The 26,688-nt window shown below is 39.7% G+C and overlaps 1 protein-coding gene across 1 annotated transcript in view; it reads left to right on the forward strand.

The window, feature by feature from the left end:
- Positions 1-26,688, forward strand: part of LOC127451138 (glutamate receptor ionotropic, NMDA 2A-like) — a 260,187-nt gene that overhangs the window by 153,100 nt on the left and 80,399 nt on the right. The window contains exon 4 of the mRNA XM_051715585.1: positions 8,917-9,031. Coding sequence (XP_051571545.1) covers positions 8,917-9,031 — 115 coding nt within the window. The remainder of the gene's footprint in view (positions 1-8,916; positions 9,032-26,688) is intronic.

Consider the following 26,688-nt stretch of genomic DNA (forward strand, 5'->3'; position numbering starts at 1 on the left):
TTACCCAATCAGTGGGAGAGAGATTAGGGAGGATTCGGGGATGCCAGAGAGAGAGAGAGAGAGAGAGAGGGCTGCTGTGTGTGTGCGTGTCTGTGTGTTTTATGTTATGTTTAAATTTCTTTATATCATTAAAGTTTATGTTGACTGTTCAGCTGGTTCCCGCCTTCTCCTTTCCCATCCTTGAACCGCATTACAGTATGAATGTAAAAAGAGTATTTACAATAAATAAGGGAGCCCGTTGTGAGTGAAAACATGTCTTGTAGTGGAGGAGAGTGGAGCTTATTGATTCTGTTCCTCTCCTGCAATCTGATGTAATTGGATTCAACGATATATGTAGGGTGAGTGGGCCTTCGCTTTACCCCCCTAAATGAGACCCCAATCAACAAGCTGCTCCTTCCATTTAGTCACTATACACCCACTAAGACCCGTTTCATAAATCGAGAGACAATGTATGGGGACAATGTAAGGGGATGAGACAGCATACTTGGATATTTATATATAAATTGTATTGAAATTGTAACGGCTGTAGTCTTACATTACAGTTAAAAAATCCAATTGTCTTTTTGATGGAGTCATAAGCTGGACCAATTTAATAAATACAATTTTTTGTTTGTTTTTTGTTTTTTTGCATAATTGCCCATTTATATATGTAACGTTAATATGGCAATAATACAATTGCGTTACAATTTCTCCCATTCATCGTAAGACTCAAAAAGGCAGCTGTAACAATGGAAGTCCCGCCTTACAGTTTAAAGAGCCAATCACCTTTTTGATAGAGGCATTGTTTGATTACTCGAGGACACGCATATGTATTAGCTGCATCAGCCGGAAAAGGGTGGGGTTTTTTTTGCACAATTTGAGCTAAGAAAGCACATTTTATGGTACCATTGTTGTCAGATGTTCAAGTTTTGAAATGTTATTTGTTTGTCATTTGACCAAGCGTTTTGGAGATTTCTGCCTTTCCCTATTCAAGTAGAAATAACATTACGAATATGGCGGACAAGTGCCCTGATTTGCCTTAAAGGAACTTTGACGTCTAATCCCTCTCACCTGGGAGACTGGTGGCCACACCCATGGCAGAGTCCTCATTAAAATTGCTAGGTTGCAATTACTGAGAGGAGGGGCAGTTAGATGTGTTTGTCAGTGTTGTAGTACTTGAGATAGGTCTTGGTCTCGAGACCACTTTTTGAAGGTCTCGTAATCGACCGCATTTTTACTCGGTCTTATCTTGGTCTCAGACAAAGAGGACTCGGGATTTTATTTCAAGACCGGTCAAGATCACAACTGTGGGGATATCACTAAATTGCCTGTGCATTGTCTGATTTATTTGTTAACATCTTTACTGTGATTGGATGTAAAACTTCCTGCTTCAAATGCAAGCAATAGTTTGACTCGTTTCTAATTTGAAATTTTTGTTACTGTTAATGGCTGTCCCCGCCCCCCTTCACACGTACTCCAAGAAAGTGAATGCAGGAGACAGGAGAAGAAACTGTGGCTGTCTGAGAGATGTCAGCCAAATCTTCTGTAATACAATTTGGCTACCTAAACCAGTGTTTTCCAACCACTGTGCCCACTAGCGTGCCATGAAAGATTTTCAGATGTACCATGGAAAGAATTCCTCAAAATAAATACATTTAAAAAAATTCCGGTATTTTAGTGAAGGCATAGAGACAGTAGAAGAGTTTTAAAGTTGCCAATTCAGTATATTTTCCAGTACAAATTATTTTATGCAACCAGTTTTATGCAACTTGTCCATCATAACATTATTGTTCTAACAAACTCTAGTCTGCTGTCAAACGCAACTCCTCACATGCCCACAAAATAATGCTTCATCATCACACTTGTAGTAAAAACATTCAGTCAAGTGAACCGAATGAATGGATAGAATACAACAGGTGTATTGTTTTACTCAAAGACTAAAAGCTGTTTGTTTGTGCACAGCATGGAGTTACAGATGTTATGAACAGATGTGGCTTACTTGTCGCGTTTCTCTCATGAAACATAAAAAGAATATGAGAAACTGTTACGTACGATAACTAAAAGCAAATTCTCCTGTTCTAAATAAGTCCAAATACACCGTGATACGATGTGAAGATTCTGAGGTACTGTAATCTTCATGGAGCGCGTTTGATATCAGAACCGGTGAATAGAGGCTGGGCGGCTGCTTCCAGGTCCTAATGCCTGCCGTATCCAACCTCTGTCAGTGTGACTTATGTGTTTGTTTCTCTTTATCAACAAGGTGATTTTGACCTGGTGTGACTTATAGTCAGATGCGACATTATTTCCGGAAAATACAGTAAATAAATAAATGAATAAATAATAAAAAAATATATATTTGCTGTGCCGTTGCAAGAATTAATTTGCAAGAACAAATCTACAAATTGGAAAAGAAATTTTAAATTTTACAAATTTGTTGGTTTTTCATTATCCAATTAGCGCTCTTGGCATCTGTGACCTCATTGTACAGCATACCTATGTTATTTGCATTTTTTTGCATAGCCGAATTTCAAACATTACGAGTTCACGCTACTAAGACAGACAGAAAACATGGACAAGTTCTTGAAAAGGAAAACTATCGACGATGGTTATGTGGGATAGTGGTGTGCCATGGGATTTTTTAATCATAAAAAGTGTGCCGTGGCAGAAAAAAGGTCATGAAATACTGACCTAAACCACAAAGAGTTAATCTGAAAAACAGCGTCCAAAAGAAAACACCCAGCAGTATGTAAATTCTGCAATGCAATGCTTACCGATACGGCTGGGACCATGTCAAACTTTTATCGGCACTTTGAAAGGAAGCATAAAGAAAGGTAAGCTAAGTGTAACTGATGCTAGCAAAGCTAGCTAGCTAACATTACCAGTCTGCCTCTTGCTGCGTTCCATTCAACTCGGAAAGTCAGATTTTCCAACTTCCTACTGGGAAAAGTGCAATGGAACGCCACTTGAAGTCGTAATTGCAACTTGGAAAATCGTGCAGAATTTTTAAACTCCGATTTCGCCAAGCTGCAGGTACGTGACGTGACGGCACCCAGGAAGATGTACAAAATAGGTGATAAACATTCACTTTTATTAAATAATATCGATAAATTAGTCAAAGTTCCTACATTACATGATATTAAAGCTTGTTTAACAAACATGAGCAGAGTAACAGGTGTTCAAAACATGGTAAATTATATTCTCTTTTGATAATTGTACACCTGTTGCACAAATGCTAGCATTGCAGATTATTTATGAATTGGGTTGTTAGGAGATATCTCTGGTGACAGTCAAACACCTGCTAAGCTAACGGGAGCATTGCAGTTTTGTTTCCTTTAACGTCATCTTCCGAACATCTGGCATTGGAATGCCTTTAGTCAGAGATCGGAGATATCAAGTGGAATATCCCACATCCGAATTGAATGGAACGCAGCATCTGTACCTAAACTCATCTTCACCCCTCACCCAAAGAGATTTAGCGAGTAGTAGCTATACATATTAGCTACCTATGTATTTACTGTTTTTTAGGGTGCTAGATTCAGTTGCTTGCCAGCTATTTGCCACCTTGCTAGGTGTGCAAGCTACCTAATTTAGTTAACATATATTTGAGGGATGTAGCTAATGCAGTGTTAACTTTGTGAGAGATTGAGGGGACAGGGCATGTAGTGACAAATTGTTGTTCCCAACTTACGTTTTTGCTTGTGATAAACAATGACGAGACAGGCCCCATAAAGCTATATAGCTAATGTATATAAAGTTACGTTACATCAACGTTAGCTAATGTCAGCTCCGACATAAATGCTACACGCCGCGGTAACGCTCACTCACTTGGGTGAGAGAGCTAGAGATGCGACAGCAGAGAGTGGAGACCAAGTAAACTGCCTCCACTTATATGAAAAATTAACATTTTAAATAGGTTGCTTTGCTTATGTTTGGCATTCTTTGTTCTATTTTCTAGATTTAGCTATGTGGTTATCAAATTGCACACATTTATACAAGGCTTGTTGTTGGTTCAAAACAACAAAAAACTTACTATGTTGTTTAAGAAAAGAAAGAGAAAAGTGAAGATTTATGTATTGAATAATTGTTTGATATATTCTGTACTTGATGGATTCTAGGGGAAGAGTCATCCAGAAAACCTGATGCGATGATTGCACAAAAAAGTTTTAGGTGGATGGTAAAACTTGGAAAAGGAGTGTTGAATAAAAATGGTTAAGTTGATTTCAGCTCCTTAGTGTTTGTTTGTATTTGTTTGCTCATAGAAAACAAAGGAAAATTCACACACATAAAATTCACCACTGAAATGCCTTTTGATTATTTTATCAAGACATTTCTCATGGTACACTGATACACACACACACACACACACACGCACACACATACAGTATACACACTGGCGGCCAAAAGTTTGGAATAAAGTACAGATTTAGCTGTTTCAGAAGGAAATTGGTACTTTAATTCACCAAAGTGGCAATCAACTGATCACAAAGTATAGTCAGGACATTACTGATGTAAAGAACAGCACCCTCACTATTTGAAAAAAGTCATTTTTGATCAAATCTAGACAGGCCCCATTTCCAGCAGCCATCACTCCAACACCTTATCCTTGAGTTTTTTTTTTTTTTGGACTCAAGATCGCACCGAGTATGGCTGCTGCGTTGTGAGCTCCGAAACAACATTGTAGTTTTTTGTTTGTTCTGTTTACAATTCTTCTGTTTTTTGTCTTGGATGTTGTCTGCCTTATTGTCTATGACAGACAAACACTTTTGGACATTTACACACCATAAACCGGACTTCAAATTCCTCAATGTCGACCCGCTGTTTACAAACACGCGGAGCCCTTTGTCTGGGCTGCCCGGCCGCGAAAACGCAGAAGGAAAAGGGGAAACAGAGCCGGCGTTCTCATCAGAGTAAGACGTCACGCAAATCGACCCCCTCTACCCAGTATTCTGCTGGCAAATGTTCAGTCTCTGGACAACAAGCTCTCACATCAGTTTTAACACACAAGGGGACCGGGTTTTGGACCATTGCTACTCTCCCTTCCAGGATGGCTACAAATCCCTCCCCCGCCCACCATTTGACAAATCAGACCACTCTTCCATTCTGCTTCTGCCCGCTTACAGGCAGAAACTGAAACAGGAAGCACCCACCCTCAGAATGATCCAGTGTTGGTCGGACCAATCAGACTCTATGCTACAAGACTGTTTTTATCACGCGGACTGGGAGATGTTCCGGTCCGCCTCTGATGACGACATCGTGGTTTACGCTGATAGCTTAACATGTTTCATCAGAAAGTGCGTAGAGGATGTTGTTCCATCCAAAACAATACAGATCTACCCGAACCAGAAACCTAGATTAATAGCGATGTTCGCGCGGCACTTAATGCGCGGACCTCTGCTTTTAATTCCGGGAACGCGGAGGAGCATAAATAAGCCAGTTATGCCTTCCGAAAAACTATCAGCAGCAAAATGCCAGTACAGAAACAATATTGAAGGACAGTTTAACACCACCAACTCTAGAAGCATGTGGCAGGGAATTAATATCATCACGGACTTTAAAGGGAATAAAAACTCTGCCGTTAACACCGCTGCCTCTTTCCCAGATGAACTAAATACTTTAATGCACGGTTCGAGGGAAATAACACAGCTCTCGCAGAGAGAGCTCTCGCAGCTGAACCTACAAAGGTTAGTTCACTCTCCATCTCTGTAGTGGATGTAACCCTATCCTTCCAAAGGGTGAATATCCGTAAAGCCGCGGGTCCAGACGGCATTCCGGGCCGCGTCATCAGAGCGTATGCGAACCAACAGGCTGTTGTTTTTACGGACATTTTCAACCTTTCCCTCTCTTTGTCTGTAGTCCCCACATGCTTTAAATCATCCAACATTGTGCCTGTACCAAAGCAATCCAAAATCACTTGCTTAAATGACTGGTGTCCTGTTGCTCTGACCCCCATCATCAGCAAATGCTTTGAGAGACTAATCAGAGATTACATCTGCTCTGTGCTGCCTCTGTCACTGGACCCTTTGCAGTTTGCTTACCGCAACAACCGCTCCACTGATGATGCCATTGCATCTAGAATACACACTACTCTCTCCCACCTGGAAAAAAGGAACACTTATGTGAGAATGCTGTTTGTAGACTACAGCTCAGCATTCAACACCATAGTGCCCTCCAAGCTTGATGAGAAACTCCAGGCTCTGGGCTTAAACAGCTCGCTGTGCAGCTGGATCATGGACTTCCTGTCAAGCAGACACCAGGTGGTTAGAATGGGCAGTAACATCTCCTCATCACTGACCCTCAACACTGGAGCCCTGCAGGGCTGTGTTCTTAGCCCACTCCTGTATTCCCTGTACACACATGACTGTGTGGCAACACATAGCTCCAATGCCATCATTAAGTTTGCTGATGATACGACGGTGGTAGGTCTGATCAGTGACAATGATGAAACAGCCCACAGAGAGGAGGTGCACACTCTGACACGCTGGTGTCAGGAGCACAACCTCTCCCTCAACGTCAGTAAGACAAAGGAGCTTGTGGTGGACTTCAGGAGAAGAGAAAGAGAACACAGCCCCATCACCATCAATGGAGCACCAGTGGAGAGAGTCAGCAGCTTCATGTTCCTGGGTGTCCACATCACTGAGGAACTCACATGGTCCGTCCACACTGAGGCCGTTGTGAAGAAGGCTCATCAGCGCCTCTTCTTCCTGAGATGGCTGAGGAAGTTTGGAATGAACCGCCACATCCTTAGATGGTTCTACACCAGCATTGTAGAGAGCATCCTGACTGGCTGCATCTACGCCTGATACGGCAATAGCACCGCCCACAACCGCAAAGCCCTGCAAAGGGTGGTGCGAACTGCCAGACACATCATCGGAGGTGAGCTTCCCTCCCTCCAGGACATATACACCAGGAGGTGTGTGAAAAAAGCTCGGAGGATCATCAGAGACTCCAGCCACCCGAGCCTTGTGCTGCTCTCACTGCTACCATCAGGCAGGCGGTATCGCAGCATCAGGACCCGCACCAGCTGACTTCATGACAGCTTATTCCCCCAAGCAATCAGACTTTTGAACTCTTGATCTCTCACGATCAATATACATCAGCACTGCACTTTATTAATCTTAATATCTCACACTGGACTGTCATAAATTATATTCTCTTAACAACACACTGTCAACTGACTATCAACCGACAGCCTGAATGTCAATACAGTACAATACAACCTACTGTACATTTTATATATACTATATATACTAATTTTTTTTTATAGTATAATGTGTATTCTATATTGTGTGTATTGTATAATGTACATTGTATGTTATTATTTGTATATTGTGTTGTGTGTAATTATGTGTATATTCGATTTTAAATTGTGTTGTGTAAATCTGATGTTTATTGTAGATTGGTATATGTCTCATCACTGTCACGACTGCTATGTTGCTCGGAACTGCAACCAAGAATTTCACACACTATTGCACTTGTGTATATGGTTGTGTGACAATAAAAGTGATTTGATTTGATTTGAGTAATCATGCTAAATTGCTAAATTGCTGAATTTGGTACTAGAAAATCACTTGCCATTATATCAAACACAGCTGAAAGCTATTTGGTTCGTTAAATGAAGCTTAACATTGTCTTTGTGTTTGTTTTTGAGTTGCCACAGTATACAATAGACTGGCATGTCTTATGGTCAATATTAGGTCAAAAATGGTAAAAAATAAACAGATTTCTCTAGAAACTCATCAGTCAATCATTGTTTTGAGGAATGAAGGCTATACAATGCCTGAAATTGACAAAAAAACTGAAGATTTCATACAAAGGTGTACACTACAGTCTTCAAAGACAAAGGACAACTGGCTCTAACAAGGACAGAAAGAGATGTGCAAGGCCAAATGTACAACTAAACAAGAGGATAAGTACATCAGAGTCTCTAGTTTGACAACTTCAGCTGACAACTTCATTGAATTATACCTGCTCAACACCAGTTTCATGTACAACAGTAAAGACAAGACTCAGGGGTGCAGGCCTTATGGGAAGAATTGCAAAGAAAAAGACACTTTTGAAACAGAAAAACAAAAAGAAGTTTAGAGTGGGCAAAGAAAAACAGACGTTGGACAACAGATAATTGGAAAAGAGTGTTATAGATCTTAACCCCATTGAGCTTTTGTGGGATCAGCTAGACTGTAAGATGCCCGACAGCACTATTTACACCCTGTATGTTTTATTATTATTTTTACTGTGTGATCTTGTGGACCAAGTTAAAGGAATGTTCTGCATTCAGTTCAGCAATGCATAAACAGAAGTTTATCCACCTATAAACATATTCCCACCTCAAAAGGATGATTTTTTTTTTTTTTTTTTCTGAATAATTAATGTAAGTGCTTTAACAAAACTACAAGCTTCACATTTCTGCTTTCAACCCCCTGGAATGCTTGCCATGATTTTTGTATTGCATGCCTTACTGTAACCACGATTTTTTTCCCCCCTTTTTTTTAAATTTCTGTTTTTATTATTTTTATATCATTATAGCAAAATGCCACAGATGCTGTCAATACAGCTTAACTTGTATTGATTTCACAATATTCCTTTAAACTGGGCTCTTCTGTTAAACATTTAGAGTCATTTCTATTTCTTAAAAGGTGAAGACTAAAGAATAGTGATGGTTCATGTAGATTTCATCTGATGCTAATAATAACTCACACAGACTTTTCATCTTCAGTTCATGTGATATCTGATTTAGGTCATTCATTAGTCTTCAGATGGCTCATTAATTCCTCCTTTTGTCTTCGTTCATGTTGAAAATGACCTTCATATGTTATTTTGATCTTTTTATGGACAAAATGAATATCATTAAGATAAAAAGTTATTTTTGTGCCTACTGCAGCAGATAAGATTTGTGTCACCTAACTGCTCTATTTCTGGGCCTATTTCTGTTTCCTGTAGGTACATGATGAACGTAACCTGGGACAGCAGAGATTTGTCCTTCACAGAGAATGGTTACCAAGTGCATCCCAAACTGGTGGTGATTGTTTTGAACAAGGACAGAGAGTGGGAAAAGGTAAGTGAGCTCTGTTCCGCTGTAGAAAACAACTGACCCTCATAACTGTGCCATTATAATTTCATTAAAACTACTCCAAGCAAAATGTCATTAACAACTTTTCACACAATATTAGTAACCATGAATCCGCCATCTTAATTAGACCCTGGAACAGTGTAAAAGTATGTCAGTGCAGTAATTACCTCAGCTACCACTGCTTGAGTCTGCAAATTTAAAGTTGGAATTGGGGCCTGTTTTTTTCCATCTAAGACCACAGTTCACCCCAAGTCACACTCAAATCCAAACACACACACACACACACGTGTGCATCACACAGGTATCTTGGATTGGTGCGCCCCTCTTTTTTATTTTCTAAGAGTTTCAACACAAGCAGAGCAAAGGAATAATTGGAACAACAAAACAATGGGAGAAATTGATTTGTGGGGTTTGCTCTGCAAATCAATCAATATCGGTGGGAGTCTAATTGACAGAATAAGGCTTGCACCGAGAGACAAACTCGGTTATGGATACAGTACGCATCCATGTGGCAAAAGGCCGATTAGCTCTGATCAGACCACTTGAGGATTACAAAGATTGCAAGAGTCATCAATGATATTAAAACATCCTAAATAAATTGCTTTATTTGCAGGAGAACTCACATACTAGCGATATGTGTTAATATAACATCTTATGGCTCATTACACTGCTCTTGTTTTGCAGATATGATATTGGGTTTGTATTACAGTAGAAAAGAACACACTAAATTAGCTCCCAAAGGTTTTAGGGCCTTGTTATACATCTGATCGTTAAAGTATCTGTACGGGCTCTACTAGAGAGACTCTGTATTGTTTTTCAACCTGTTTTGACTGTTCACTAGGCTTTTGGAGTTTCATTCATCTATAACTAGGACTGTCACTCGATTAAAAATGTATAAGTTAGTTACATCATATGCAAAATATTTAATCGAATTAATCGCATAACTCAGTATATAAAGATTAAATAAAGGGCAGACAAGTAAATCATTTGTTAGGCAATACAAAAGTTGCTTTAGAAGGCAATATATTGTTTATTTCCATATCAATGAACAAGCCTATCATTGGTAGACAGTCCACAGCAATCCATTTTGCAACTAAATTTGTCGGTCTGTCCGAGATAGACTTACTGTATTATCTGGGCTTCTCTAAGGACGCGTCTGTGTACATGCATCAAACAGATACTTTTGGAGCATCTCACTTTGGATGCGTCACGTCATAAATGGAGTTTCATAAACAAAGTTCGGGAGGAGCATGTTCATTTAGTCCGACCAATCACATTGCTAGAGTAAGCATATATAAACAGCTGCTTACCTCCATGCTGCGACAATTTGACTGGCATCCCACCACCACCCCAACTCCTTCTGTCTATTCATTAATAACTTAAATAAAGTTCGGGGGGCATTTGAGCTCGGGTTAAGTCACGAGCCTCGAGCCCCCTGCCAAGAACAGCGAGCCAAACATGTTACCTCACTTCAGGATTACATTAACCTGCAAATTACTGAAACAGTGTTTTAGGATGCTGTGTCAAGTTAAACATACTTTGAAACTTAGAAAAACATCTTCAGACAGATACTTCCTCAGGTGTAGTGTGATAGTAATCCACTCCGATCGTGGAGTGATGTTGCCATACTTGCTATCAGAATTATCATACGAGTATTTTACTCACGTTCAAGTGTTTTGTTGTCGATTTTGACACCGACACAGAAAGCACCCTGTATCAGGTAGGCGTCCTGAGCGTTTTAATATAAGCCCCAGAAAAAATATCCATATGACTTTAAATTCAGCAATTGAAAAATGTTCATCATAGAAGAGGTGTATTCAAGTAAATGGTTTCTGTGAATTGCATTTTTTATGTATTTTTAATTTAATAGATCAGGAAAGAAATGAGTGTCACTTCATTGACCCTTAGGACACATGGCCATAATATGCACCTGTTACCCTCTGTAATTGTAGTTTCTGATTAATTTTGTGAAAAGAATCCATGTTATGATCATGAAAAAGGTTTTTTTTCTACATTTCTCACCCACTGCAGACACATATTTTTTCTACTCCATTTTACTACTTGACCATGTTAGAAAGTGTGTGAAACATTTGAAAACTTGTGGCGTAAGTTTCATGTGAACACTAGGAAGGAAAATTCAACCCATTGCAAACTCCAACATACCTGTTTTACAGTGGAGAGAGAGCTCACACGTTCAAGGTTGCCAGATCGCGTCTAAAGCGTCACCCTGGCAGCATATATCCAAACTGTATAAGTGTCTACATCTAATTGAGGGATTTCACCTATAGAAATCTGGCAACCTCACACATGTCGAAATCTAATTCTGACTGGCTAATCACCCTTATTTCTGTTATTTATTAAACGTATTAAAATTAAATATTAAATATTTTACTTGCATGATTAGTTCTAAGTAATACATGACACAATTGATCTAAAGGGGATGGTAAGGGCGGATGGTGGTTTTACAAGGGGGATGCTTTTTAGTATTTCTTGCAACATCCCCTCACATTCCCCCTCAACTCAAGCCCTGTATATATCTCTATATTAGGGGTGTCAGTCTATTACATTTTTTCACACTGTTTTTTTGTGATTAATCGCGAGTAATCATGGTACATTAAAACAAACATTATAATAAATATGTAACATAAATATGTTTACTTTTTAATAATTAAATCAAATGGGCATATTCAATTCATATCAAACTTTACTGGCAAGATAAACTTAAGTGTACATTGCCAATGCATTGTTAGACACTATAAAAACAGATATAAAACACATTTAATGCTGAAGTTTAAAATCTCAGAACTATTATTTTTTCTGTCTGCTGATAGGTCCCTATATTGCACATGCTGGGTCTCTCTCATGCGGTTTTATTTTTGACACTGGTTCAGATAATTGAGCATTTTTCAGGCGATGAAGAGATACGACAGCTTGCCCAAATCACTCCCACACCTGGCTCACCTCTTGTGGGTGAAGTCTCCATTCTCCATACAGTAAATCTGCTCCGTTGTTTATTATTCCAGGGACATGCATCATGAATAATTGTGCACTGCTCCATACTAGTGCCCAACCAATATATCGGTTGGCCGATATTTGCCTTTCACCGATATATCGGTATCGGCATATATTTTACCGATATGAAAACTTTTTTTCAGAACATATAATGCAGAAAACAATGCTTTAGAATTGGTGTCATAGCATAGTTTGTCCAGCAGAGAAAAATCTCTGCTGGACAAACTATGCTATGACACCAATTGAGTGGTGGACAAACTATGCTATGACAACAATTGAGTGGAGTTAAGTGGTCTCTTCTCGTTAAATTGCTAACTAGTTTGTGAAATACATACTGGAAAGTTAATAAAAAATGACCCCATCATTTTATATAACTAATATAACGTTAACCCTGTCCCTGAAAACCATGCCATTCATGTTTATCGCATCTGTTTGCTGTTAGCCAGCTATATTTTGTCAGTGCAGTAAGTAATGTAGCAGATTGAAAGGCAAACATCAGAGCATCCTTTTGCAACTCAGCAGACAATGGTGCGGTGGTGGATTGTGTGTGGTGAGTGTTGATTTCACGCTTCGCTGTTACCTAGTTGGTGAGACACAATTCTGGAAAGTAAATAAAGTCCATCTTTTACTCTCCGTGGCAATGAGCTTATAGCTAACTAGCTAACCACATAGCTAAAAAACAGCACCGTTAGATTGGTTTCATGCTGAAGAGCCGCTTGAAAGTACGTTTTTTTCTCTTTCGTAAATGTAAATGAGTGTAAATGCCAACACCATCATATATGTCGAAAGGACTGATGCCTGTCAGCCAAAACATGAGCTCATTGATGTCATTAAATATCAGTCTGCTTTTTCATTCCATCAGTTACTCCTGGTCGGAGGCTGCCGTAAATATTTAGTTTATACGTAGGGTTACGTCCTACCTAAGTTTGATGGTGCAACGATCAAATATTTAGTAGAGCGTAAATTGTGACTTAGTGCCCATTTGTGCCACAACTAGGCTAAGTTGTATCGTATGTATAGCTGGTGCAACCGGCCCCTGATGTTTATTTAGCTATTTATTTTATTTTTATTTATTCTTTATTTAAATTGTCAGCCAATGACTGATACTAAACAGTACTGATATTTATTTAGCTATTTATTTTATTTGAATTTATTCTTTATTTAAATGGTCAACAATTGAATTATACTAAACAGTACTGATGTTTATTTAGCTATTTATTTTATTTGTATTTATTCTTTATTTTAATGGTGGGCAATTGACTTATACGAAACATACAGTACTGATGTTTATTTAGCTATTTATTTTATTTTTATTTATTATATATTACCATCTGAAATTCACTATTTTGCCACTACTAATATTGCTTGTTCCTTTATGATAAATTGTTTGTGATTGTTTTTTCTCATTTTTTGGTCACTTTGGATCTGCCAAATTAATAAATATTACATTAGTAATTTACATTTATATGATTGCATCACAGTACATTTTTTAAACCTGTATCAGGTTTTTTTTTTTTTTTTTTATATATATATAAATCTCTCTTTGCCCCTCAAGATTTCTGCATGTTTGGAGTCTGACTCTTTTGTTTTACGGGACAACTAATGGCAGATGGCTCAGTTGTTGGGCCGAGTTACTCTAAAAATAGCCTTTGACTCCTTGCACTCTGTGTTTGCCAGTGGCAATGTAAAAATCCAACGCGCTCCTTTCTTTTATCAGTGAGCTGACAGCTGCAAAGATCAAGCTTCTATGGTGCCAAATTAAATCCACATGAAAGTAATTACATTAATTAATTCCATGTCAAGTTGCCTCTTGTTGATGTTGATTAAAGTGGATAAAATGTTGAACCGAGTGTCACTCTGGCTGTGTGCTGTCACATATTATTTTCCCTGTTGGACACAGTTTTGGAAAAAGGTGACGGGAAACACTGGACTACAAGTGTCAGGAAAAGAATAACAACTTCTTAGGAAATACCCACACAAATGTTATGACCTCATGGCAGACTGCTAACCTCTCACTGACTCACCAGAGAACCATAAATTGGGTTTTGTCTCAATAGATTGAAAAGATACCAGCATAATATAGCAGCTCCACAGTTGAGAACAAAAGAGAAAATTAAAATTTGGAATAGACATACCCTGATTAATTTTTATTTCTCAGAGGTTACTCTTTTACAGCTTAGAAGGTTTAATGTTCTTATTTATTTTTAAATTAAGAACCAATTAAGTACCAATTCTATTGTCTCAGAGAAATAAAAAAATAGAAACACTCAAGTCAATTTCTGACATGCATTACATTAAGAGTTGAGCTATAAAATGAATGTAGGTAGGATAGCTCAGATAATTTGGTCTTGCATAAATTCACTTGGTGTGAAATGCATAAATTACATTTAAAACATGAGATTACTCTTTGGAAAAAAAATCTGAGAAGCAGGAGACTCAAGCAAAAGTTTCCTTTTGCTTTCCATTTAATATCATTGTTGTCTAGGAGAAAAAAATGTGATATTAAAGAGATATCATTTGTGATTTTTTTTCATTCCTATGGGTAGCCCTAATACAACAGGTCTGCCTGGGCACAGAACCGTGGGGAGTTCTTAGAAGCCTTTAGGTGGACACACAGAGGCAGGCAGAGTTACATGTCAAATGTGTTGCTCTAAAGAACATAACTAGAGTGTAATGCAGTTTGACACCACACTATGTTGATATTAATCTGACAAAGCCTGTTCATCAGGGTGAACTGCTGGCCGAGCAAAGACAAAAGCATGGGACAGACTTACAGCCCTGTTGCACAAAAGCAATATCTCACACTTTACCCTGAGGAAAGGCCCACGTGGCCCTCAGTGTGCAGCATGTCAGCAAATTGCACTTTTGTAAAGACTACACCAATGCCAGTACACCAACTGAGCACCAAATACTAAGCAGACTTGTACTGAGGATTTACTTTGCATTTAGTTTATTTAAGCATTTGGCAGACACTTTTATCCAAAGCGACTTAAGCCAAATGCACTGATGCTCATCGCCCTGAACACATTTAAAGACACACAGTTTTTTGTCTTCTGCCGTGTTGGTGTGCACTTTACACAGCTAATGGCAGAATAGGTGCGTCAATTACAAGATCGTTCTCCTCCCCAACTGTATTCACGATCCCAAAATTTGTTTTCTCACAAATTTGCGAACATAGTATCCTGCAATAGAACAGTGATTCTTGACAACAGCAACACAACATGGGCCAGCGGTCACCGTTATGCGCAGAATGTGAAAAAGAACCGAAAAATATAGTGGTTGACGAGACGTTTCACAAATTATTGAAAACATGAAAAGGTTTACGAAGGCATACAGAAGTAAAATAAATAAATAAATAAATAAATATATTAACCTGAAATCATTCTGATTTGAAACTGAAGTGATTGATTTATGATCTCTTGCTCATTGAAACTCCATATTTGGAGCGTTTCTATAATTATTTTAACTTGCAGAACATTAATAAAAATGCTGCATATTAGAAAGCAAGCAGCCTACTAAATGTACTTACACAACCTTACTTAAAGGTAAAGTTTAACCAAAAATGAAAATTCTGTCATAATTTTACATGTTGTTCCAAACCCATTTCTTTCTTCCCTTTTTTTTTCTAACACATAAGATGTTTGGCAGAAGGTTAACTTTAGTCACCATTCACACTCATTGCATGGAAAGAACAGTGTCAGCATTCTTTAGAAGTTCTCTTCATACGGGTTTCGAACAATATACACTGTAATGGTGATTAAATAGTTACAGAATTACAGGGTCCTTAGTGAAGACATAGCAACATTTGAAATCCCTGCAAATCTATGCATTTTTCAAATCGCTGGATTACAAGAAACAGTGTGACATGGAATGGGTGAAAATGGCCTCAAAGGCTCGACCTCACTAAACCACAAACCATTCAGTATTCAAGCCAAACAAGCAGTGCTGGCAAGGCCCAGCTCCAGCTGCTGTGTAGAGGGCTTGTCTGAATGCCAATTAGAGATGAAGGAGTGATGAAGAAGGCTCCAGAACCCAAGGCCTGATGAGACCAGCAATTATTCGGGGGATGGCTGAGCTACACTGTGTTTCTGTTTTGATGCCAAGCGGGAGAGAAGTGCTCTCATGGAGAGCCAGGAGGAGAACATGATTGGCTAATTAAAACAGATGAAGTCTGAGCATCTTGGCTGCTGATGGGCTTCTTCAATGCCTGGAAGTGACTGGTAGATTCAGGGTCTGCTCAGTTATAGGGGCAGCAGTATGTGTGTGTGAATGAAGGTTTGGTTCTGTTTCAAAATGGCACATATTAACTAGGGATGTGCAAAACTACATATTTTCATAATTGACTAGTCAGTGGATTCTCTGAATGATTGATTGAGTATTCAGTCTAGGGTTGCAGCGGTATACCGGTTTCACGGTATACCATGGTATGAAGATTATCTTGCCATGTACATTTGCTTAACTACGGTATTGAAAAAAAATAAAAATGCAACCAGACAGAGAATCTCACCTGTGCGTGCGCATCTCCTTTCCTCCTCAACTGCCTGTCAGACTCGTCAACTTACGACACACACACACACATGCAGCGGAGAAAATGTCAGAGAGAAGCGAGGCTGATATCACCAATCTCCATCCCCTGCCGAAAAACAACTTAAAATCAGCAGCATGGGATTACTTTGGATATCCCAAAGGGGTTGTCCTCGAGGACGGATATCCAGTTTCCAAAAAATGACACAAGTGAGTGTGTGTGTGAGTTAAAGGTACAGACAGGAGCAGTCTGGCTGCACTGTTGCGCACCTACAGTATGTGTTAATTGTTAATAATCATAAGACATTATTATAAAGCTCACACAGCTGATGTTATTTTTAATTTAGTAGTTAATTTAACATGCTATGCTAACATGTAAACTAACATGCTTTAGTTATATAAAATGATATAGTTACATGCTATTTTTTTTTATCATGTTTATAATTCGTTTTATTATTCAAATTCTGTTAGCTTTCTTATTTATTTTCAAAAGGGAAGTTTTCAAAACTTCCATAAAAAAAATGGTTTCAAGTTTCAATTACAATGAAGTGTTTGTTCAACCAAAAAAAAAAAAAAGCTTTTTTAAAAAAGCTTTTTTTATTTATTTATTTTTTTATTCTTTTAATGGTCATTGTAAATGATAATAATAATAATAATAATAATAATAATAATTATTATTATTGTGTAATACCGTATACCATGATACTGTGAAACCGTGATATTTTCTGAGACGGTTATCGTACCATGGAAATCTCATACCGTTGCATCCCTAATTCAGTCTTATGGAAGTCCTGTATAATAAGGCTGATTTAGGGTTCGTTTTTAGATGCATTTATAAGGAGGCGTTTACATATTCTTGTGTTCAAAAACAGCTACTTCAGACTAAGCGATACAGAATGGAACAGAACACAGGGGTCTCGAGACATTTTTAAAAGTTCAACTTCTTTTAACTTGTCACATTTATAAACACAATATAAATTAAGCATTTTTGGTGAAAACAAACATCAAGATGCAATGCAATGGCCAAAGACGTCCGTCTACATTGCCCAACCAGGGCTCAACAATAAGGATGGCACGCTAACACAGGGCCAGTGTGAGAGACTAACATGGGGCCAGTGTGAGAGAGTTTCAGGCTGGTTGTAGAAACTGTCACTTATCTGTTTTGAACTAAGTAATCGCTCAAAAAGCCAATCGTTTGTGGTCCGTGGTCCTTGAATAGCGTATAATGTGCGAGTAAGGGCAGCCGGTGGAGTTTCTGGTGCCCCCTAGGGTAAGATGGTGCCCCCTTTAGGAGACTGCGTAATATGCGAATAGGGAGTGGCGGAACTGGTGAAGTTTCAGGAAGTAAAAAAACTAATTCTGCATTAATTGGGTCCATTTTTAACATGTTAAACAGTCAACTATTAATCGCAGAAATGTATGTATTACATTTCCCAGCCCTAAAAAAAAAATCAATACTTTTTCTGGAACATATAAAAACGAATTACTAAATATTAAATGACATTTTTTTTGTTCTTTTTTTGAGGTGGGGCCAGTGAAAATGTTGGCAGGGCAAGTAAAAATTCTTATCTTAGATAATGTAACTGACAGACATTCAACAAATAAACTACATAAAATCAACTTTTATTGAAGAAAACCTTCACCTAGTCCTCACAACCAGGTGGATGGATCATGAAACATGCAGCGTGTGTATACAGTCAGTGATTTATTAAGTGGTACTTCATCATATTATACATCTAAGTAAATAATTAACATTATTATCTGGTACCTACATATTCATGAATAACACTCCTCCATGCAGACTTGGCAGTGCAGTGCTCAGACATCTAATATCTAGTTGTTTGCTTTACTTTGCAAACACCCATGTCAACAGCTTGAAATGTATACTGTATTTGTTACTGCACCTGAAGCAAACACCCATCAGCTAAGACCAGCTCATCCCTGCGGCTCTAAACACTGTTATTATTGCAGCCAGTGAACTTTGAATCATCTGAACCTTGAGTTAATCAAAATCTGATCGCCAAAATCTACAGCACTGTGGCTTGCTGTAGTTTGCCCTCAGAATTTCATTATTGACAGAGCTGCTGTGTGAGACCATCGAGCTCAACCTGTGGGCACCTTTGTGGAGAGAGATATTTATCTGAGTGATATCTCCATGACAGAGGATTGACTCCTAGATGGAGGAAAGATTTGAGAACTTGAAGGGTGTAATTGCTGGTCACATAACAGTCAACTGACAACATATCTTGTTGTCTCTCTCTCTCTCTCTCTGTCTGTCTTTTTTTTTTTAAACACACAAACAAAGAACCCCAACCCCCCCGCCCCCCCTATAGTAGAGATGGTGGGATACCTGAGGGACTTTCTTGGAATTGGCAGTCTGTGGAATGCGGTTGTTTTAAACTATATGTTGGTGTGAAATGGATCTCTCTGCCATTTTTGCCATCTCACAGTGGGAAATCAACAAAACCCTGTTATTGCGTCACAACAAACAGCCCTCTCCCAAAGGCAAGGGACAGAAGGATATAACTCTTTTGATGAATGTTCCCTTCATAATTTAAGTTTATGTTTATTCACCATATGCAACAAGGACAGGTAAATTGGAATTCTTGATCTCACTTTTCTCAACAATATCAAACATAAATAACCTAAACAAATTATATATGATAATCTCAATATTAAAATAAATAATACAATCCTAAAAGCACAATTAAAAACCAGTCTGAATAACCAATACAACTAACATCATATACAATGTACAAATACATTATTCCTAATTACATAAAGTTATTTAATAATTGAAATGTATTCCATTTTGTAAAATTTGATAATTGTGTATTTCTAATCTGACTCTGAACTTTTATTTTATTTTACATTGTTTAAATTTATTTGATAATACTAGTTTAATCCATTTGCATTGTTGTTATTTTACTTTATTTCAGGGGTGCTCAACAAGGGGATACATAACCCCAAGTGGGTCGGCCAGTGATTGTTTGATTTCAAACTAATATTTGCGAAAAAGTGAAAATATGTGTTAAACATCAGTACAATATTAACTTCAACCAAAGCTAAAGTTAAAAATGGCATTCTTCTTCTTTCGGCTGCTCCCATTAGGGGTTGCCATTGCGGACCATCCGTGATCTGCATATTTGACTTGGCACAGGTTTTACACCAGATGCCCTTCCAGACACAACCCCCAGTGGCTGGGGGACTCTCACTCACACCTATAGGGCAATTTTAGTGTCTCCAATTCACTTAACCTGCATGTTTTTTTTGGACTTGTGGGGGAAAATGGAGCAACTGGAGGACACCCACGCAAACACAGGGAGAACATGCAAACTTCACACAGAAAGGCCAGTTGAGCAAGGACTCAAACCTGAAACCTACTTGCTGTGAGGTGACAGTGCTAACCACTGAGCCACCGTGCCGCCTAAAGTTAAAAATGTATTAATATTAAAATGTACTAAGTTAGTTGAAGGTAAATGTACATCAAAAACTATTTTAATGGCTTTGCAATTTAAACATCATGACAAAGTATGTAAATACATTAATATAATACTATACATACAGTATAAAGAAAGAAAGAAAAGATGGAAAGACAGAAAAACAAGCAAAGAGATAAAGAAAAAGTGAGAAAAACGGTAGAATAAGAGGAAGGATGGGAGATTTAGGGAGCGAGCCAGAGGCAGGACTGCTGTCTGCACTGGCTTTGACTTTCCACCAGAGATAAGGTGTAATTCTCTTTAGTAAGCCTGGTGTGCTTCTCTTCACCTCCGCTGTCTGTCATACTTATTGCCATGCCCTTCTCCATCTCCACCTCTCACTACACAGCCAATCACAACTCTGCACTTCATACCCGCTGCGTTTTCCCATGGAGATACAGTTGATGATGTGCTTGTCTGCTGCCTAATTTAACTCACTATCAAATCAACACAGTTTGACTGATGGAACGTTCATGTTGTCATGGTCAACAGTGCAAACTCACTTTCCTTCAGATCTGCAATCAGTGCTTACCGCACCATCTGGACACAGGAAAGATAACTGCCAGATTGAGGAGGATGAAAATGCAACCAGGTTAGGGATAGACACGAGTACTCGAGTAGAATTTGAAATTAAGAGACCACTATATACATACGTGTCAAAGAGGGGCCTTATTTTTTATTTTTAGATTGATTACGTTGTGATTTTCAGCCGTACCTTGATTGTCAACAGAGACGTCTCATAGCAACCAAACTGATAAACGATGCTGCAATATTAGCATTTGTTCTGCAGGTTAATGATAAACAAAAGAGAATATAATTCACTGTTTTTTAATACTTGCCTTGGCAAATGTTTTCTAAACAGGTTTTATTATCATGTAATGTATTGTAGATTCATTCATGTATATTGTTTTTAAATGTTTAAATGTTTATCATATTATGTAAATCTCCCCGGGTGCAGTCATGTTTGTGTGACATCACACACCTGCATCTCGGCGAAATCAAAGTTGTATAGTTTCCAAGTTAGAAGTTCAACCCATTGCACTTTTCCCTGTAGGAAGTTGGAAATTCCGAGTTGATTAGAAAGCAGCAAAAAATAATAATAATTGTGCAGCATAACATTCTATCGGGGGCAGAGACAGCACTCAGCTCAACACTCGCCTGGATGTGCACACAATCCAGGCGAGTTCTTCCTTTCAAACAGCAAGTCTGAGTGCAGCTGAATGGAACAGAACGCAGGGTCTTTAAAACTATTTTTACATTAACACGCATTCTGGGTCTTTAAAACTATTTAAAAGTTCGGAATCGGAAAACGCGATTGTTATGGCGTCTCTGGTCAAGCCAACCGTGGTTTGAAAATACACGGTTCAGAAAGCCGTGATAAAAACAGAGGTCCATGCTTATTAAGATAATTACGGTAACCTGACAATATAGCAGATATATGCACTTTCTGAACATTCTTTAATTTGTAATGTTTCCATCCAAGTTGCAAATTTAATTTATTTGACAAACCATAATATCACAAATACATTGTGCGAATAAAGCCACGTTTCCATCCGGTCTGTCCAAAAGAACAAAATTATCACTTCTGGAGAAATTGTAGCCACTGTGACTCTTTTATTAATAAAATACTTGCGGTTTAGAGCAGACAAAACACTGTAAAGACCTTCTCATGTCTGGGAGTGACAGCACGTTACATAGTTCTGGGAGCACTATGTGTGTATGTTCCTCTTTCCTTATTTCTTTGCTGTGTGGATTTATAATATATTTTTCAAAAGTATCAGTAAACATGCTCTTTACACTTTGGATTTTCAGACACAGTTATTTCAGGATGACCAGAGCAATATTTCAGATGCGATGATTGGTCCTCTGGTTAGTCCAGTTATGAACGAGATATTCAGTCACATGACTTTTTTTGCTGCAATCTTGCACTCCCAATAAATTCAATAGGAGTTTGTGTTTTCATCAAAGTTTATGCATATCTTATTGAATAAAACATTTATCCACCTCAAGCGAGCGCATACGTTTTTTATGCGCATTTTTGAGACTTTATTCGCATCTTGGCGTTTCCATCCTGTAGTTCCCTATCTGTCACTCACTCGACATTGTGTCGATGTATTGACACAAGGGGTCGCTCTTGGGAGCCCCAAACACCTCTGATCTTTGAGAAAAGGTCAATGGGAATTGGCGAGTGGAATTTGCATGCCACTCCCCCGGACATACAGGTATAAAAGGAGTTGGCTCGCAGCCACTCATTCAGATTTTTTCTCTCTGCCTCTGACGGCCATGATCGCTGTCTCACGTGTCTGGGCAATAGTCACATTGAGGCAGCGTTCGTGGATGGTTCATGTTCATGGTTCATCCCAGAACATGGCCATGGCAGTGTTGCGGTCGCGGCTTTCCTTCTTCGAGGGGAAAGCCACTCCAGCTGCTCCCCACCCCGGTCCTTCTACCTACAGGACTTTGCCCAGCAGTTCTCAGCGGTGAAGAAACAGACCGAGGCGATCCAACACATCCTGCCCCGGCATGGTTCAAGGTCCCGCACCCCTTCTGCTCACCGCCGAGGGTGTCCCCCTGCGGCTGCAACTCAGGTGGCTCCGTCGCAGCCCAAGCCAACTGCTCTGTCCCGGCGTAGAGCCCCCCGCAGGAAGATGACGCCCTGTCTCACGATCCGGCGCTTAGAGCCCCAGAAAGGCCTCCAAGCACCCCTAAGATGGACGACCCAGGAAGGAAGAGGCCTGCTGGAACCCCGGAGCTGGTACACAGACAACTCCGTCCCCCGGTGGAGGGCCGGGAGGAGAATCCTTTGTTCCCTTTTGTTTTGATTTTGCTGCACGCCCAAGGGGCTGTGATACCCTTATTTTCCAAAAAAAAAAGAGTGGTTTCCTCACTCCCTGGGTCATACACCTGGCATTTACAGCCGTTGTTGTCACGATGGCTGTACACCGAACACTCACGGCCAGAGCGCTACGAACGCGGAACCCCCGCCTTCGCGCACCCCGCTGCGGCACACACACACCCACGGCCAGGCGGTCATGACGAGTCACGAGGGCACTCAGCCACCTCCCCATCACTGACCGGTCCTATGGTGGTTATACGGAGCAAGGTAAGTGCCTTGATGTTTCCCTCAGCACAGCCACGAGGTCGGGATTCGAGGCTCCTCGACATGGTGGTTCCTGCTCCTCCCCGCCGTGAGGCCCCACCTGCAGGTACGTCAAACGCGATCGTTCCCTTGGTGCCCCTCGCTCAGAGTTTGGAGGCATGGCTAGCACTCTCCAACCCGTTGTGCTGGTTGGCCAGGACAATCCGACTCGGCTATGCAACCACGAGATGGTGAACCCTGGATGTTCTTCCTTCTCAGCCCTACTCAGGGACCTGTACGTGTGCTAGTATGCCCTGTACTGGGGTAGGTGCTCCACATGTGCTGGTTACCTTTGGTAACCCCTTGTGATGTATTTTCCACGGTACGGTTTCCCTGAGGGCAAATCTGTGTCTCCCTTAAGCAGGGTCCTCACCTCTCCCCGGTCACCGTGATGTAGAATTCTTCCCCTCCGGGTAGGACCTACCACCAGGCTTCTTCCACATGCGGCTGGTAAGCCCATGTGACGTATTCACCACATGTTAACCTCCCTTTCGGGCAGGATGCGGTCTCCGCAGTGTCTTTTCCTCCTGGGGAAAGAACCCTGATGCGAATACATATGGCCCCAGCTGAAAAAATTGTCACTCTGTGGAGAGAAAAAAGAAAGAAAAGGCCGTGGCTGGTGCGGCCTGTTCCCATTGTAGACACGTCCCCCCCCCCCCGTAACTGTTTGACATTCTTGGGCTGTTGGGGGAGGCTATGTGCAGACCGGATGCACATGCTATTAGGCACGCAGTGGCTTGCCTGCACCTGCACTGTCACTCCACGTAACACAGTTCAGCTGGTTGTGGCGTTTTGTATAGGGACCCCTAGTGTCACTACATCGACACAACGTCGAGTGAGTGACAGATAGGGAAAGTCTTGGTTACTGTTGTAACCTCCGTTCCCTGATGGAGGGAACGAGACGTTGTGTCCCTCTCGCCACAATGCTGTACTTCCCGCTGAAATGGATGGAACTCTGTCTCGGCTCCTCAGCGCAAAACCTGAGTGGTTGCGAGCCAGCTCCTTTTATACCCGTATGTCTGGGGGAGTGGCATGCAAATTCCACTCGCGAATTCCCTTTGGCCTTTTCTCAAAGATCAGAGGTGTTTGGGGCTCCCAAGAGTGACCCCTAGTGTCACTACATCAACACATCATCTCGTTCCCTCCATCAGGGAACGGAGGTTTCAACAGTAACCAAGACGTTTTTATGGGATATCCCAAAATGCGCTTAAAAATAAGTGGATGGAAATCCAGCTATTCAGTTGGCCAGCGAGTCTTCACATAATGACAAAATATGGTGCATTATATTTTAATTATGCCATCTTTTATACATATTATAATAGATTATGTTATAACAGCCTATAATAATGAATAGGCAAGACACTGGAATAACGAGATGCAACACGGCAACCAAAGACAGATGTCTGACATACCTATATGAACATACTGTATACTGTATATGTGCAGTGGTGGTAGTTCATAGATCTCTCCTGGCAGGTTTTGAACTAGAACTTTTCGGTTACCAGTCCAGATTTTAAACAATTACAATCATTTTTGCATCTGTCCATCCGTTCGTCTGTCTGTCTGTCTAAAGTTTCGTTACAACATAAAAAAAAAGTCAAATAACAATGTCCAACAGTGTATTTACATGCAACACAGGAGATTTATGTCATTTTGTAATTTTTTTGTAGAATTCTGTAATGGAAATAACATTTTGAACATTATTTAAATTAAAATGGCAGATTCCTTTGTCTTGCTAAGGCTAAATTCATAGCTAACATGTATCCTACATACAATTAAATAATATTTTCACACTTTTTGTGTAATAATAATAAAAAAAAAATAAAAAAATGACGGCTAATACTTTGCCCTGAATATTTTGATATTTACCTTGTTTTTTCTTTCTTTTTTCTACAAAATACTTTTTTACGGACGAAAACCAGAAAATGTCTTGATATAAAACCCTGAACGATGTCTTAAGATGTGGTAACCATGGTATAAGCAGAATAGTTGACTCCGACCCATTGAAATGCTGAAAAATATATAAAAACATATAGTAAAAATATAACTCTGCTTCGCATCGTGACCGCATTACCATCTCGGGTGTGTATTATTTTTCAATAATTCAATGGTCCGTTGTCAATTATTCCTTATGTATACTCAGTATCAATGTATCAATCTATTCTTAGCTTTTTGTAAAATGTTTTGCATGAAAAGTTGCTTGTTGCAAGTTGCTATCATTCTTTATAATGAATGCTACTTGAATTGATATTTTGTTATATAATACAAATTATATATATTTCTTGAATGTGTCCAAGTACTTTTTGGGCCCATTGTGCATGTTGGCTATCTGAGTAAAATACAAAAAGACCTACCCAGACATTCAGTTCACTCCTCTCATGTAGTGTAATCTAAACCCAGAAACTCTTGGATTAAAGAAGATGTGATAGAACATGTACTGCTGTATTCCAATACCCACAGTTATAACCTAAAGCTGTGACTGATTTTCTGGAGAGGTTGAAATGTGAGCCTTTGGATGGCTTTCCATACTGTGTAATTACTGGTGTCAGCGTAAGCTCTCAGCCTCAGCAAACAAGCATTGAAGATTGAAGGCAAACATTTTGGCAGCGTAATGCAGGTGTGACCAGTGGCTCCTCATGCAGTCATCAACACAGCTGCATGTGTCTTCTGGGAGAGCTCGTATTCAAAATAAAGCCATCAGAATTCGCTGCATGCATGACTCCCTTGAGAAGGAATTTTCCCTTAAACAAGTTGTCTGCACACGAGACGGATGAGAAGATGGCTGTCTCAAGACTAGAGCTTTCTTGTGAATAATTGTTTGCACAAATGGTTTTTATTTTAGAGTGGAGGCATTCAATGTTTTAAGAATGTGCAGGGTGTTAGGGGAGGGGCACGCCTGTGTTTTTGACCGTTGATGAGATGAAATAATGCACAAGTGCAATCCACCTTCTTTAAAATTATGCAGAAAGCTTTCCATTCTATCTTTGTCTTTCACTCTCCCTTTCTCTCCCTTTGCACGTAGCCTCGATGGCTGTGTGGCAAATTGCTTGTGTTGTGTCATTTACTCTGGGGCCAAACCTTCTCCTCAGGAATCCCTTCTGGGGGGTCAACTTTGTCCTACTCATCTCTGCTCAGGGCTGTCCTTGATATTGCCCTAAATCTGTGAATCGCTGATGATTTTGATACTATTGTCCAACAGAGTAATGGAATGTCGGCCCTCTCCAAGTAATCCTCCTATCTCTTTGACCTTCCAGAGACCTGCTGTGAATTGGCCAGGCCAGTAAGCCATGGACTATGGTAGCAAGAAATAAGCTGCTGCCCTGCTTCCATTATTTTCTTCCTATCTTTTCACAAAGTGAAGAGAGAGAGGAAGAGTCACTGTACTAAAGCATTTAAACTGTACCGTTGTCACCTTGAAAAAGAGCCCTCATATTTCACCCATGTATTTCTCTTCAATTTAGACACACACTTTCCCCAAGCCGTTCCCC

The sequence above is a fragment of the Myxocyprinus asiaticus genome, chromosome 14 (assembly GCF_019703515.2).
Source record: "Myxocyprinus asiaticus isolate MX2 ecotype Aquarium Trade chromosome 14, UBuf_Myxa_2, whole genome shotgun sequence".
In the NCBI taxonomy this organism is placed as follows: domain Eukaryota; kingdom Metazoa; phylum Chordata; class Actinopteri; order Cypriniformes; family Catostomidae; genus Myxocyprinus; species Myxocyprinus asiaticus.